Source organism: Panthera pardus, unplaced genomic scaffold, assembly GCF_024362965.1.
Source record: "Panthera pardus isolate Hobbes unplaced genomic scaffold, ASM2436296v1 HiC_scaffold_6, whole genome shotgun sequence".
NCBI lineage: Eukaryota > Metazoa > Chordata > Mammalia > Carnivora > Felidae > Panthera > Panthera pardus.
Genome location: NW_026526991.1, coordinates 13,647,905 through 13,665,054, shown reverse-complemented (window position 1 = coordinate 13,665,054; position 17,150 = coordinate 13,647,905). Strand labels below are relative to the sequence as shown.

General features: G+C 47.1%; 1 protein-coding gene across 3 annotated transcripts in view; it reads right to left on the bottom strand.

Annotated features, from left to right (window-relative positions):
• Positions 1–17,150, bottom strand: part of LARGE1 (LARGE xylosyl- and glucuronyltransferase 1) — a 540,881-nt gene that overhangs the window by 393,919 nt on the left and 129,812 nt on the right. For 2 of the 3 annotated variants that reach the window (XM_019446719.2, XM_019446720.2), the window contains exon 2: positions 3,766–3,953. In XM_019446719.2, the coding sequence (XP_019302264.2) occupies positions 3,766–3,953 (188 nt within the window). Of the gene's footprint in view, positions 1–3,765; positions 3,954–17,150 lie in introns of those variants that run through there. The other variant, XM_053895955.1, reaches the window with a different exon arrangement.

Sequence of the window (17,150 nt, the reverse complement as noted above, 5' to 3'; positions counted from 1 at the left end):
CCAACTGAGCCACCCAGGCACCCCAGGTGACCTTCAGTTTTATGTCACTTCGTGTAGCAGGAGACAAAGGCCTAGAAAGAGCAGTGATTGTACTCCAAATCACACCGCTACTCTGGCTCAGCTGATTCGGAGCCTGAGGCTATCATCCAGGATACTCTCAATAGATCTTACTGCTGTGTGTCATCGAATTCGAAAACTTTATGCAGGAGGCATCTGCATCTCTGGGAGAGTCTAGGCTCTGCTCTCAAGAGATCCATCGAAATTAAACGGGGTTGAAAAATAAATAAACTCACATAAAATATAAATAGCATCCCCATGAATACAGGCAGCAACTCTGTCCCTTATTTATGGCTCCACCTGCCTTGAACAGAAAACTCAAGGGGGTCAATAAACGGATTGCAAAGTTGTTACATTTTTGGTTTTTTTTAAATTTTAACATTTACTTATTTACTTTTGAGGGAGGGGGAGAGAGAGAGAGAGAGCACAAGCAGGGGAGGGGCGGGGGAAGGGGGGCAACACAGAATCCAAAGCAGGCTCCAGGCTCTGAGCTGTCCGCACAGAGCCCAACACGGGACTTGAACTCACGGACCTCGAGATCATGAGCTGAGCTGAAGTTCGATGCTTAACCGACTGAGCCACCCTGGCGCCCCAAAGTTTTTATGTTTAACTACAGAGAAAAGAATGTCTCCACAGGCTCTTTTGCAAATGCACTGATATCTGCTGACAACCGGCAGGGGCTCCACGGAGGTACCTTTGTCTCCCAGTACATACTCAGCCTTTTCTAGAGCCTCAGGATCTCTGGGTCATCCTGCCCTACATGCCCCCCCCCGCCCCCGCCCCATGCTGAGCTCCCCGTACCACACGACACTTGTATTTACACACCTCTCATGTTGGGTGTTTCACTACTTCCCAGGGCAGCTCATTCCAGCCCTGGACAGGATGATCCTTTACTAGGATGAGTTTGACAGCTGGCTCCCTGCCATGTCCCTCCATAGATTCTGGGGCCATCTCTCTTTCGGGCGACAGCTCCTTGACTGTTTGTGGAAGCCGATCAGGTACACCTGGAGTGGAACCTCTGCTTCTCCAAGGTAAATAGCCCCAATTCTTTCCACTATTCTGTATGTCACAAGGTTTGGATTGGCACTGGCATTCACCTAGACTCTCCTGAACGTGCTGACTTGTCTAGATTGTCCTCCAAGTGTGGCATCTAGAAATAAATGCTGTGGTCCAGCTGTGGATTAACTGATACCCCAGAAAAGGCATCTATCCCCACTGTCATTCTAGCTGGGATACTTCTGTTAACGTACTCACATCATCTAGTCCCTATTTAATGCAGTTTGTGATTTGGTCCCAAGGGGAGGATTTATTATTAGCAACATGTTGGTAAACATGTTGGTAAATCTTTCCAGTCTGTACAGGTCACCTCAGAGTATTATTTCCTCAATCCTCTCTGTTTCCCGTCGTCTGTCTGATAGTCTAATACAATCATTCAAAGTCAGAGATAGTGGTCACTCCATCAGCCAAGGCTGGCCCAGACAGCAGGAGGCTGGAAAGGAGATTCTAGTTGACATCAACCTACCACTAAGCACAGCCAATTATACATTCTCCATATGTCAGATCCACTCCTAGTCTCCTCTTTGGGAAAATGCACCATTTACCTTTGGGGGCTATTTTGAGTCCCTCATTCTGACTCCACATATTTCAGGGAACTCCTCTTTACCCTAAGACCAAAAATAGGCACCTCCCCCAGCCACGGTGATTGGTCTCTGGACCACAAGTGACCAGAGGCAATCCAATCAGGCAATACTGTGGAAGCAGGGGGAAGACGAACTCCTCTTTCCACAGGCACTGGTGAATGTAAGTTGTAAACTAAAGCTTCCTCTGTGGAGATAAAACTGCCCTGAAAGAAACCAAGGTGGAGAAATGGAGAGCAAAGGCAAGAAGGGAGACTGCGCTACAAAAATATCATTTGAGCCCCTGGATCCAACCCTGCCTGAAGCCCGTCCTACATTTGAACTTACTGGTTTTGTTAGCCCCCAAATTCCCTTTTTGCCAAAATCATTTGGGGTTGGGAAGTGCAAATGAAAATTCTGCAACTTCCCTCTGAGGCACCCAGAAAGGTCATGTGACACCTTGTCAAACCCCTAAGCCAAAGTCTGATACCTCACTGGAGCCCCCATCTACAACATGGTATCGTAGTTACGAAGCTTAGATCTCGAGTCCAATAACACAGGCCCATCCTGATGGGCTTTGGGGTCTTGGACAGATCACTGAAGGATTTCTGCCTCGCCCTCCTCTTGTATACCTACTTCATGGGATTACTGGGGAGAGCGAGACAATGCATGCAAAGCCCCTGCAACGATAAGTGGCCCGCAGAAATGTCTGAAGCACTGGCATGCTCATTATCGTTAATATTGTTACACCATTAGTATCATCACTAGTCCCGTTATATTGGCAGGGTCAAGGTTTTCACGTGCTAACCCTGGACCGGCACTGGGTGCTCTCAGCCTTCTTTTACAAGGGCTTTTCCATCATCCCTGGCCCAATGCTTCCTTCTGTCTCTTCTAGGATCCACATCAACTCACCTTTCTCCCTCTGATCTCTTTGCCAAAACTTAATCATCCACTGCCATGGCATAATTTACTCCATGTAGCTGATCATATGGAAACTCCTCGACTCCAGGGATGTATGGGGCAGGACATACGGGCCCTTTCCTGCTCTACAGGCACACAGCCACCCCGATCACACTCAGTCGAGCTAACTCAGGGCACATCTCACAAAGTCCACAACTCCTAATTAAAAGGTAGCCTTGAGCTGTCAAAAAAATTATGCATAAAGGAAATGTTTAAAAACACAGTAGTGACTTCCTTGAGACAGATTTTCATCGGAGATTTTTTTGAACTCACTTATGGGCGTAAATGAAAAGAAAGTGTCCTCCTCGATGCTCCCATCCCTTCCCTCCCTGAAGCTTAGAAAACCACCTTTGATACGCGAAACACCGTGCAGCATTTGAAATTGCTGGCTGGGAGAATGGCCAGGCTTGTCTTCTCCACTGATTGCTGAGAAGCGACAAGGATCGGCGTTTGTTTTGATTGGCTTGGGGAGGGCCGCTCCTCTGCTTGCACGCCTCCATCCGGCCAGTGTGACCATCATCTTTCACACCCAGCCAGGCCTGACACCCCAACCGCTGCCTCCCGCGGCACCCTGGGCCCCATGCACGGCAGTCCTGTGCTCACCTGTCGTCCCCACCCCCCCCCCCCCAATGCATTGTGAATGTCCAGATCTGTGATCGCTGCATTCCCAGCACCTGGTTCGGTGCAGATGTTCCACAACAGCAGCAGCAGCAGCAAGAGTCACAACAAAATGTGAAATGTGTGAATGAATGAATGAATGAATGAATGAATGAATGAATGGAAGAATGAATGAAACAGCTGGCTCCATGCGGTTGAGAAACCTCTCCAGGGCCCAAACCTTTCGCCCGCTATTGACACAGCGATCGACCTGGAAAGCTGGTAGCTGACATTTGTGTAACCTCCACCATCCACTGCACCCAGGTGCACCTGACTTCGTTTCTGTTTCTCTGTGTTCCTCCTCACGACAGACTCCCTCCAACACGCGTGTAAGCCCCACGCAAGTCTCTGCCTGAGCACCAACGTTCTCCTGCTCCACACGGTGACCCGGAGGGGGCTTCCGAGACTCTGGGACGGCCAGTGTCCTTTTTCTTCCCTCTCCATCCCTCTCCCTGTGAGGAAGCCTCCTTCTTACCTTCAAAGCTCCCGGCAAAGAGGTAAAGCCAGGTGATGGCTGGGATGCAGAGAACAGTCAGCGAGGCAGCCAGGAATTTCCGTCTCCCTCTGCAGATTCCCAGCATCCTCTCAGAAGTGACAACCCCTAATCCCAGCGCCGATTCTCTGCCCGGAGCACGGGGTCCTCGGCCTCCCTCATAATACTTTCTGAAAGGAAGAGCAGAGAGGAAGGGCTGAGTTCTTAGCACTGTAAATGGATGCAGATTGCAGAGGAGAAATACCCTGTAGGTCGTGAAAGTATCGGACTCGTCCACAATCTCCTGCTAACCTTCTATTCTGAGACACAGTGCTGCAGTCTTGCAGTCTATCAGAACAGAGACAGCTCTTTAAAAAGTAAATGAATAAAGGATGATAAAAAGTATGAGATCTCAAGGGACACTGGGTGGCTCAGTCGGTTGAGCGTCCGACTCTGGATTTCGGCTCAGGTCATGATCCCAGGGTTGTGGGATCGAGCCCCACGTTGGGCTTAGCATTGAGCATGGAGCTTGCTTAAGATTCTCTTTCTCCCACTGCCCCTCCCCAGCTTATGTTCTCTCTCTTTCTCTCTATAAGAAAAAACAAAAACAAAAAACCCTATGAGATCTCTCCCTTCTGCCTCTGCCTCTCTCTCTCTCTCTCTCATGCACATACACACACACACACACACACACACACACACGCACACACCCAGAGGCATGTATTCTATAGTGTAGGTTAGTTTGCAGCAAGAATGTGACAGACTGAGATGTGCACAGAGCTCTGTGGAAAGAGAAACGAAGTTGCTGACTGATGCAGGTGTGGCCAAGATGCCAGAACCGTTCCCGAGTTCCAGATAGGAAGTGCTGAGGAAGGCACTGGAGGCTGACTGATGGCACAGTCAGAGGAGAGGAGACTGCACTGGCCACATCATCATCTGCAGGGGACTACAACTGGATCACAGTTGATAACCCACAAACACTCGCCAGGGACTATCTTAACAGCTCCCGCCTTTAATACAGAAGAAGATATCCAGAAAAGCATGGAAACAATTAAAATGTGCAGAAAACGGAGAGGAACACAGATAACCTACAACTCATCTGCAGAGAGCCAGTCCTAAGGTCACGCAGAAGACTGCCTGAGACATGTTCAAAGAGGGAGGAGAAGGTCAATTCTCATGGAGTAGGGGCCCATGATCCTTCACCTGGGTATCTGACCACAGGTCATATGCCTTACGAAGGAATTTAAAACCCGACAGACCATGCAACCTCTTCACCTATATCCTAATGTGGATGTCACAATGGCTGCAGGTGGAATGCGGGATCCACATGTTAGGAACCTCCCAAACAGGGCAGAAGCTACTACTGCAGGTACCTATACAAGGCTTCCCATCCCCAAAGAACAATGTCCATGAAAGAGCTGGCTTTGCTGTCCCCTTGGGTAGTCCCACAAGTGTCCTTCCCTCTGCCAGAACCCCTAAGCCCCATGTGACTAGGGTCTGGTTGAACTAGATCTGGGGTTGAACTAGATCTGGTTGAACTAGAGCTGGTGGTCTCCCCTCCCCACCAGCCGTGGCGTTTTCGGGAGACAGACACCCTGTCCGCCCATCTTACACTGGCCTAAGACTTAGCATACTGCCTGTCACCTGCTGGCTGGCTGATAACTGTCTGCTGAACGTACAAATGGAATCAGAGTCTAACCAAAAAAAAGCCTTTTGGAGCTTTAGCAAGTGGCCGGCAATAAGCACCTAATGGAGCCAATCTCAACTGTCAGTGCCAGGCTTTCTTCTGCAACCACTCTGACGCCATTTTCGGCCCTCCCTCGAAACACATGAAAGACCACAAGGCTGGAGGGTGTGGCCTAGAAAGTAAAACCAAAAAAGCAAAACCCCTTTCAACAAAGAATGTTGATTTGAGAAAAGGTTCCCCCAGCCCCCTCCACTACCATGGAAAGTTTTTCATTCTGAAGCATGGGCAACAAACCCTCCACACCAACTGTGACTCACTACGAATGAGGATTTCCCAGATGCTGGGGGATCTCTCAGGAAGAACATACTGGGGACAGGAGGCTATGCAGTGACGCTGATGTGGCTTCAAATCCAGTTCCACGCTCAACTAGCTGCAACACTGCCGAACTCCCCGTCTCCGGGTAAGTTCCATGTTGTCCGTCTACCATGAAGCGATGCCCTCTCTGCCAGAGAGTCTTAAATGAGAGATCCCTTGAAGAAGGGCCCAGAAAGGACTGATGGAGCATGAGGCCAGGTGAGCCCCACCTCTTCCTGAGAGCAGAAGGGCAGAAGCATCATGTTTTTCTCACTCCCCATTCCCACAGGGCTTGGAAGAAAAGAGCCCAACAAAGAAGTCCTGGCTGACATTGTCAAGTGCAAATGGGTGACTTCAATCAGAAGGACCCACTGGATTCTCCTTCAGGAAGACACCACATTAAAACTGCCTCTCGTGGTGTTTGGTTGTTTGTTTGGTTTTTGGGTTGTTGGTTTTGTTTGTTTTTTTTTTGGTTTTTTTGTTGTTGTTATTTTTGTTGTTGTTTCTTTTGCAGTTCACTTATTTTTTTTAATGTTTATTTATTTCTGAAAGAGAGAATACACACACACACACACACACACACACACACACACACACACACACACACGTTGGGGAGGGGCAGAGTGAGAGGGAGACACAGAATCCAAAGCAGCCTCCAGCTCTGAGCTGTCAGCACAGAGCCCTACACCGGGCTTGAACTCACAAACTAGGAGATCATGACCTGATCTGAAGTCGGATGCTTAACCCACCGAGCCACCCAGGCGCTCCTGCAGTTCACTTATAATAATAATAGTAAAGACAACTAGCAATAAGCAGCATGTATTATGTCTCAGGCTCTTTTAATTCTCCAAAATAATCTATGAGGTAGAAACTATTTTTCATCCCCATTTAGTGGATGAGAAAACTAAGGCCTAGAAAGGTTGATGAACAAGCCAAAGGTTACATGCCCCTACGGCCGAGAGGTCTTGGGCTCTGCTCTCCCCAAGTAACTGATTCCAACAACATTTGCCAGGGGTCGTTTCCCTTCTGATCTAACCTAAATCTTTCATGTTGAATCTTAGGATTACTTTCCTCCCCTGGTTAAATACATCACCACCGTTTGTTCCCTTTCAAAACAAAACAAAACAAACAAAAAAAGTACAACAGACGGAGCAAAAACTGGAAAGCAATAGATGAATTTGGAGGGGTAAGTAGTAGGAATATATATGGAGCTGAACGCAAGTGGCATTAATATTTAAAACCGTTTTTAAAAACCTCTTTAAAACACTTCCTTTCCTCCTTTCTTCGCTCCATCTGCAAAAGTTAATTTCAACTGGCACAATTTGTCCTAAGTTTTGAAACAGAGTCCAGGGTGGTTTGCATTTTATGATAACACTGGCATCTGAAATTAAACCCAGCAGGTAAAAAAAATATTCCTTCATGGATTTGACTTTTAAATGACACCTCTGTGCACTAAAAACACAATTTAAAGAAAAATCTCAATTTATATCAGGAGTTACTCCAGGAAGTCAATATAGTGAAGGAACACAAAAAAGAAGGAAGGTCTGGAAATCACCTCCCATACCTGTGCAGATGTTGATGGATTAACTGGGGAAACCAGTCTGGAACCGGTTCTTGCCTGGTCTGAGGGAGACAGACTCCAGGGTGAATAGGCAGGGCAAAGAGTCACCTCTAAAATGCCCATGTCTCCATCTGTTGGGATAAGCACTGGGTGTTGTATGGAAACCAATTTGACAATAAATTTCATATTTAAAAAATAAATAAAATAAAATAACATAAAATAAAATAAAATAAAATAAAATAAAATAAAATAAAATAAAATAAAATAAAATGCCTCAAAACCCATCATCCAATTCCTTGGCCAAGCTGGTCAATTTCTGCTCCTAAACTTCTCCTACTCGATCTGTCTTCTCCCATCTGTTTTAACCAATGAAAGTCACATTTATGCAGAACATTGTATGAGCCAGAAAAATTATCGTGCTCTATTAAAGCCACAAAAGCAGTACTCACAGCTGAACATAAATGTGATTACAAGTATCTTTCAGTCCAACAAAACATGTATAAATACCGATATAACTATACATATGAACAGTATAAAAGTTAAAGGTTATCTCTGGGTATAGGATACGGATCATTTCAATATATCTGAATACAGATTTCTCCCAAAAAAACTTTGACAAAGAATATGTGTTGCTTTTATAACTGAAAAATATTTTAAAATTTGAATCACCACGTCTTCTTGTTATATTGCATGTTGATTCAAAATACCTCAGGGCAGACAGTGAAAAATACATGTGTTAGTTTTACTTTCCATGACAGGTTCAGTAAGTTAAGATCTGCAGGATCCTAATTAGGAATACATCTTCTGGGGGTGGCTGGCTACCATTTGAAAGACTCCAATCAGAAGCCCACCTTCCAAATGCTGAGCTGAGCTGATCAACACCAGACAGTTGTCATCCCCTTCCCCTTCCCCTTCCCCTCCTTCTCCTTCTCCTCCTCCTCCTTCTCCTTCTTTTTTGAAGTAGGGTCCAGGCCCAACTTGGGGCTTGAACTCACAACCCCGAGATCAAGAGCCCCATGCTCCACTGACAGCCAGCCAGGCATCCCTGGAGGTTCTCTTTAAAAAAAAAAAAAAAAAAATTTTAACGTTTATTTATTTTTTGACAGACAGAGAGAGTGAGCGGGGCAGGGTCAGAGAGAGAGGGAGACACATAATCCAAAGCAGGCTCCAGTCTCTGAGCGGTCAGCACAGAGCCTGACATGGGGCTCCAACTCACAGACCATGAGCTGAAGTCAGATGCTTAACTGACTGAGCCACCCAGGCACTCTTGGAGATTCTCTTTTAATTAGCATCATTAGAAATGAATTTTCATGGGTGTTCAAGACATGTGAATTGTCTAGAAATTCTGCACATGAAGAGTGAATAAAAATCTAAGTAACTTCCAAAGGAAACAAACAAAAGTCTAAGGAACCCAATGACTGAAACCCTTCAGAATTATTAGGAGCCCCAACTGATCCTATAGGCGTGTAACAGATTTGTTACATGTTATATTCTATGTTGTTACAGGTTATGTTATTTGTTACAATTACCAATTGTAACTATAAGATAGGATGAATCCTGTCAGTCCCATATTGTCATTGAAAGAGCAGACCTAGACCTGCCGACTCTATTTTGTTCTGTGTCCTCCATCTTGAGTGACTATGTCGCCCACATGGCCCCCTTTCTGGAAAAACCACAGAAAGAAATTCCAGCTCAAACCTCAGACCACACATCTCACCGCTGCATCGGTGCAGGTAGGGGATTGAGCTCAAGCTAGCTCGAATAAAGGCTCTTTGCTTTTGCCTCAGACTTGGCTCCCTGGTGGTCTTTGGGGATCATGAATTCTGGGCATAACAGTCATCCCAATCTCAAGTGAACCTTTCTTGCAAGAGGCTGTCCCAGTTCCTAAGAGGGCACAGGGCTGGCCCTCACTGAGCTTATAATACAGGTCCTACAGCAGACAGACCCTCCCCCGATGTTGGCTTTGTTGTGTCATTATTTGTACTATTGCTAGTGTTATATCCACACCTCACACCTTTGCCCAAGCCTCTCACACACAGCCCGACTGTCCTGCCGTGTCTTCCCTCCTCTGCTGGACCTCAGGAGAAATTTTAAGTCCTGGCTGCTTCACTGAAACATCTCTGGCAAGTCCAGACCTGGAGATGTTCCCTCCCTTTGTTCCAAACTCCAAAGGCCATCGGGAGCACAATCCAGATCACTGTCATTGTCTTTTTTTTTTTTTTTTTAACTATTTTTAAAATATAATTTATTGTCAAGTTAGCTAACATACAGTGTATACAGTATGCTCTTGGCTTCTCCAGTAGATTCCCATGATTCATTGCTTACATACAACACCAGTGCTAGTCCCAACAAGTGCCCTCCTCAATGCCCGTCATCCACTGTCATTGTCTTCTAATCATCTCCTGTCTCTAATCTCTCTTCATCAGACTAAAACCCCGAAAGGGCAAAGGATCCTGGCCCTCTAGTGTTTGTTTTAAGCCTCTGCCAGAGACCAGGAGCTAAAACATTGGTTTGCACTTAGCCATCTCCATCCAAGTGTGGCCCCTAAATCAGCAGCAGCAGCAGCAGTGGGGGCTCATATCTTGCGAGAAAGGCGGACTGCCAGGCCCCACCCCAGCTCCACGGATCAAAATCTGCATTTTAACAAGAGCCCAGGTGATGCGGGTGCACTCTACTACCAAAGCACTGAGTAAACGACTGGTTATTGATAAATAAAGCTGGCCTCCCTCCACTCCTACCTGACCCCCTCCTTCACCTTACCCCTGCAGGGACTGGCCAGTGCACTAGGGAGAACCATCACATCCTGGACTCTGTTGATGGCAGATTTATTACAACAGTTCTCTGATAGATGGAAAGAGAGTTTCTAGAAGGAAAAGTGCTTTTTTCTAATCGAACAGAAGCATCTTATGGACTAGAGGTTGCTCTGATGACCCATCCTGACTTCCCATCAAAAACACTTCTTCCATATTTGAATGACTGAAAAGCACCAACACCACCCACAGAGGCTGCATTATGTCCATCTTTCAGAGACCAAGAGAGGCTAAGGACACTGATTTAGTTGGAAACCCTGGGACTCAAATTCCGGTGCTTCCTGAAAAACAAAAACAAAAGAAAACAAAACACCCCAGAAAATCAGTTCTATGTTACAGGACACACAACTGATGCCTCAAGGGCAGATACTTTGTCTGTTTTGGCCACAGCTGTTTTCTTTGTTGCTAGCACAGTATCTAGCATATAGGAGGAGATCAATAAACATTGAATGGATCGATGACTGAGTATTTCAGTCACAGCCGGCAGACTCCTGGATATTCACGACCATACAAACTACTCCTGGGACACAAGGGCCAGCCCACACCTTCCTCCCAAGCCCAACTGTAGAATCCTGTGGAACTTCCACTATGTGATCAGCAAACTCCTCTTTATCCTCAGCTTCACCTGGCTTCATTCCAGCTCTGCTCTTGTGTGAAAGGACAGCTGTCCCCCGATCTCTGCCTTCCCCAAAGGAGAACCCTTTCCCCTACTCTTCTCAAGCAAGTACGAAATGGCTAGAAGGTGGGCCTCTGTCCTCCAGGCTTCCGGCTGTCTGCCAACTCTTACTGGTTCTCCCTCTCCTGAAGCCCCTATTCGTCTTTGGCTCAGCATCGTTCTCTCTGTCCTTGTCACTGTCATCTGGAAGCTCCTGGTTACTCTTCTCATTGTCTGAAGACCTCAGCCTCCACCACACGTCCTTCTGCCTCTCCACCTCAGTTCCATGATGGGAATGGTCGGTTCACAACATCTGCCATTTCATGTGGACCAAATTTATGTTCTAGCTCTTGGTGTCACCAAAACCAGCACAGTCCCCAAAAATCTCAAATGTCAACATCAACCCCCCCATCCAGCCCCCTGCTAGCTTTCCCAGGCTGCCATTGCCCAAATTCTTCACTGTCATCATGAACCCCAGTCCACTGGCTTTCTTCATTACTGTCCAACCAGGTCTAGATTTTCTTTCTATTCTCTCTCATTCAGCTTAGATGCCATGGTTCATTATTATAACCTCCCTCTGCAAGCATGCATGCCTCCCTTAGCCCTCCTTCTTTCCAAATATACTAGCCTGGAAAAATCCAGTCATTCAGATGAGCACAACCACACTTGTTTACCACGGCTCTACTTGGGAAGCCAAATGTTGGGGTAGGAAACCGCACTATCAGGCAGGCAGATTTGTTCCATTTAATCATGTCTGATTTCAAATGGTCAGTCAACTACTAAGAGGTGCTATTACCTTTCTCTGGTAAACTCACTGTGCTATTATCTGAGATATTTATTTCATACGTTCCTTTTCTCCTGTAGCCTTCTCTTGTCCAGATGGCAAATTCCAGGAATGTTCCAGGATGCAGTGTGGGACCCCTCTTGTTTTCTCTCCCCAGGTGAGATCTCCCATTCCAATGACTTGGGAGACGGTCTCCAGGCTGATGTCTCCCACTTTTGTATCTCCAGCTCTGGCCTCTCCTCTGACCTCCAGACTCACATGTACAATGATTTTCCCTACCACGTGTGCCTCAATCCCAATCTCCCCCTTCTCCACCCCCTCTTCTCCAGAGCTTCCCGCCGCCTTAAAGAGAACCATCATCTACATCAATGCTCAAGCCAGATACCTGGGTACCAGTTACCAAGTACCTCAATTCCTTACTCACTCCTCGTATCTTGTCAAATCTGGCCATCCTCAAACCCTGCCATTTTTACCTCTGAAACATTTATTCTGTCCTTTGATACACCCACTTCTTTCCAGTTTTACTGCCACTATATAAATCCAAGCCGCCATCATCTCACGCGTGTGCCCAGTATGATAGCCTCCTAACTCAGATCACACCGGAAATTATTCAACGTCTCCCCGCAGCTCTTAAAATAACCCCCTCTTTGTCATGTCTGTAAGGATCTCACGGCGTGACCTCTAACTGTCTCTACGTCCTCCTCTCTGGCCAGCATCCCTTCAATTCTGCTTGCCTCCAGCCACACCGGCCCTCTCACTTCTGGAACACACCTCAGGGCCTTTGCAAGTGTCTTCCCTCTGTCTGGAATGCTTCTCGCTCTGCTCTTCACTTGGCTAAGTCCTTGTGATTCTTGAGGGCTGTCAACTCACAGGGGTCTTCTCAGAGGGTCCCAGGCCTCAGTGCCCCTCCCTCACGTCCTCCGTCCTGCTCTCTGGTTACCTCCTCCTCCTCTGCACACATCAAACTTCGGAATGATACAATCGTCTGATGGATTACTTATGTAATGGCTGCCTCACTCACTACATTTCAGTCTCCACTTGGGCAAAAACCAGGATGGCACCTAGGCACACAGGAGGCAGCCCTTAAATGGATGAACGAGCGAGTGAATGAACATGCCAGACAGCCTTGGCCATCAGGCAGGCACCTGGCAGCCTTCTCTAAACAAAAGCTTGCCATCTTGCTGCCGGACTCCACAACATCTATAATACGAGAAACAGAAGCCACACAGCACCTCAGGTAGGTCCCTACAGTTGCAGTGAACCCTGCAGAGACCATTTGGTACATTTGAGGTCACCTGCAAAGTTCACTTTGGCAACTCTCTTTCCTTTCTCTGCTCCACGAGGAGGAACACACAAAGGGGGTTTGGCCTCTCCCCCCGAGTCTAAGGCATCGCTCCTGGAGGCCCACCCTACAGATGCTTCCTCCCTCCCTCTCTTCTCTGCACATCAGGGCCCAAGGCATCTCCCTCCTGTAGATGATCCTTGGGCTTGTCAAACTGGCACTCCCAATTCCTTTTTTCATTTGGAGAATGGCGTTTGGCCTCGGAGGCACTGTTTAAAAATTAATCACGTGAACTACAGGAGTAAAAGCCACATGCAATATGCTTGGGAACAAACATTGAAAACTTGGGAGTTCGCCGTGTTTCAAAGGACTCTAAGGGCCCACTGTCGCCAGCTTTGTTCGTCTTGATCCCGCTGTGAAGTCAAATCCTCTTGCTGCAAGGAAACATATCCCTTCGCTCTCAGAACCACGATGATGTGTCAGATCAAGGGTGGAGGGCCTCACCAGGGTCTCTGGTCTGGTCTTCAACCACCCATGTCACACACCTTTGCAGTTAGGACATGCTGCCTGCAGCCTGAGAGTTTTGCCGTCTTGTCTCCACTATGTTCACAGCAAGCTCTGAGGCATGGTCTGCATTCTATGTGGGCCTCACAGCATTTACAGAGGATGGGGAGTCAGGACTTGGGCTCAAACATCAGCTCTGCATATTGGCTGTTCAGGATCTTGACAGGTCATTCAACATCCCAGGGGCCCCCATCCTTTTTCGTGAAAGCCCGTGGCAGTACTGTGCACTAATAGCTGTTGGAAGCATTGAGGGAGATCAAAAGAATATCCAAAATATGATTACAGCAATGTGAGAGGCTACAGTAGTATTAGTAACATTAAAATGAATCAGTTGGATTTCAGCTGCTTGACCAACCAAATTCTAAGAACTTGCTGTCGCACCTACAAAGTTGTTAGAGGGGCGTCTTCATCCGTGTGGGCTGCTTGGGTAAATACCATAGACTGCGTGGCTTAAACAACAAACATTTATTTCTCACCATTCTGGAGGGTAGGAAGTCCAAGACCTAGGCTCTGGCAGATTCAGCATCTGGGGAGAGCCTCCTTCCTAGTTTGTAGACAGCCATCTTGTTCTTGTGTCTGCACACGGTGGGCTTTCCAGGTCCCTTTTATAAAGGCGCTAGTCCCACTCGCACGGGCTCTGCCCTCATAGTCTAATCATCTCCCAAAGACCCAGCCCCCTAAGACCATTGCACTGGTGGTTAGGATTCAACAGGCAGATCTTAGGGGACACAAACATTCAGTCGTAACCAAGGTGGGGAGGGAGGTAACAAATATGGGTGTGCCCTCGTCCTGCCTCAAGGCGGTGTATAGGATGTATAACACTGTACTGTAAAGGGAGTAGTATTCAAAAGGAAAAAGACATCCTAACATCTGCAGGGGAAAAAAAAACCTGCGCTGAACACATTATTCAATAAATGGCTACTCTTTTAAAGGGGCCATTTCTGTTCTTTAAAATTAAACGGACTGCTCTGTGAAGCAGATTATCTCTCAAAACTCAGTGCCAGGAAATGATTCTCTTTTGAACCAAACCAATATGCTTCCTTGGACAAGACAATAGCTCCTCTTACAAAACTCATCTTTTTTTCCAGAGCCACCTTTAAAAAGGTAAAAAGAAATAAGGGAAGTTAATTTTAAGAATACATTTAACTTAAGCTAGCATGTCGAAAACATCGGCATTTTAACACGTCACCAATGTAAAATATTATTGAGATATTTTATACTCTTTTTCTCTCATTCTAAGTCTTCAAACTCCAGAGCTCACCTAACAGGAACAGCACCACTCAATTGAACTAGCCACATTTCAAGTGCCCCAGAGCCACAGTGCTGGACAGTACAGGAAAGTGTCTTCTGAGCCTTCTTGACATCCTGCTTCAGGAGGCAAGCGTGGCTGCAGGCCTGAGACGGAGCTGGAGCAGAGAACCCACGAGGCTCTGCAACGACACAGGCTGGATCGATGGCAGCTTGAGTGGGTGGCAGTGGAGCTAGAGGGACTGGAGGTCACCAGACGTGGGAGCGTGAAGACGTTGTCTTCAAGAAGGAAGACAACAGGGGCGCCTGGGTGGCTCAGTCGGTTAAGCGTCCGACTTCGGCTCAGGTCACGATCTCGCGGTCTGTGAGTTTGAGCCCCGCGTCCGGCTCTGTGCTGACATCTCAGAGCCTGGAGCCTGTTTCAGATTCTGTGTCTCCCTCTGTCTCTCTCTGCCCCTCCCCTGTTCATGCTCTGTCTCTCTCTGTCTCAAAAATAAATAAACATTAAAAAGAAATTTTTTTTTTTTAAAGAAGGAAGACAACATTTATCAGGCAATGAGTGCCAAGCACCATACTGACGCTTCCACACGGTCTTAGCTCACTCAGTCTTTACAACCAAGCTGTGCAACTCTACTTTCCAGATAAGGGCACCAAGACTCAAAAGGTTAAGTGATTCTCATCACATAGTGGGGGGACAGGAGGGCAGCCTGGGATTAACCCCAAGGCTTCTGACTTCAAATCCAATGTGTTTTCTTCAGCATGGTATTAAAGGCCTCCACGACCTCCAGCCCACCCACGTCACACTTTCCAATGCAGAACAAGCACCCAGATGAAGGACGCTGTGTCTGTCACATTTCCCTGCCTTTCTGCCTGCTTTGACTTCTTCCTACTGGTCTACCTCCTGCTTATCTGCGTGGTGAGCCTGAAGGACATTGGTTCTCAATTGGGGGTAATGTTGCCCCGACCCTGGGAACATCTGGCAATGTCTGGAAACATTTTTGACAGTCAAGACTGGAGAGAATGGGGTGTTACTAGCATCTAGTGGTCCAGGAAGTACCACACATCCACTGTGGTCATCTTCCTCCAAAGTCACCACCTCCCTCGGCCCGGGGAGGTGGACTGTGTTCATCTGCATCCCAGGGACTTTCCTTAATTTCCACCCTTTCTATCGCATCATACAACCCAGATTCTGCTTTTGAAGAGCAGAAATTCAAGTTCCATTGAGATGTTGACTGGCAGGCAGTGTGACTATCACTTCTCACACAGAGCTCTCTCTGGGGTGACACAGGTAGAGAGGCAAAAGGAAAGAAAAGAGTCGAGACGCAATCAAAAACTTCCACTTACAATATTAACCTCTTTCAACAATGCATTGCCAAACAGATCTTTAATGCAAATTGATCTTTCCTGAGGATACACGCTTTTCCTGGGGTCAGACTATAGCTCCGGGAAGGCTGATTTTTATGTTTTTCTTCTGAATGTTAAATCAGCGCTTAATCATATCCATGAGGCTACCCATTGGAGTGTTTTGGTCTTCGTTCTTTTGATTTTCACTCTGGAAAGGGATGATTTAAGCAGGCATTGCCTCCCATTTCCATTCTGCTTAAGCAAACACTCATAAGCACTTAACAAGGGCGGAGACGAAAAATGCACTCCAGTCTTCCCGACTGCTGGAGGGTGATGTGTCTAACTTGCAGAGTCTATTTTTCCTCTGGGTTTCAAGGCCTATGGAGATTTTATGTAAATATCTCTTGTGGCAAATGATAAGAAGGTAGCTATTTCTTTACCTTCTCTTGACTCTGCCACTTTCCTCCTCATTCCACTCTGCACGTGTTTACGGGGCACACACTCTATTCCAGGCACAGGGCTTGGAGCTGAGCATAAGAGAAGGGTACAACAGGGTTCCTGCCCTTGAGAAGACTTGTGAGAGTGTAGGGACCAGACAGACGCAGACACCATGAACAGGAACACAAGACAGGACCAGAGAAAGTGCTCGCAGGGGAAAACATCTGGGCTGAGCCAAGGAGGATGGCACAATTCAAATGGCTACCAAGGGAAGAAAAGTCATCCCTGGCAGAAGGAGTCCCTCAGGAAAGTTCAAGGGCATGCCTGGGACCAGGGGATGGCAGCTAACCATTCCTTCCAGAGTCAGGTAAGGAGGCTGATGGGTGGAGGGGAACGAGCCTGGGTGGCCTTGAATGCTAAATGAAGGAGAACTTGGACTTCATTCTACAGACCCTCAGGAGCTGCTGAAGACTCCTAGGCAGGAATTACACCATCTGTGGTCAAGAAGACCAACAACTCTACGAGCAATATGAATTCTGGGTTGGGCAAAGAAGAACACACATCCCAGAGACCAACTTACAGGCTTCTGGTGGCAGGCCCAGCTGGGGGCCATCCCAATAGCCATGTCCTTGTTTGGGGGACATTTCTGTTAACACGATGC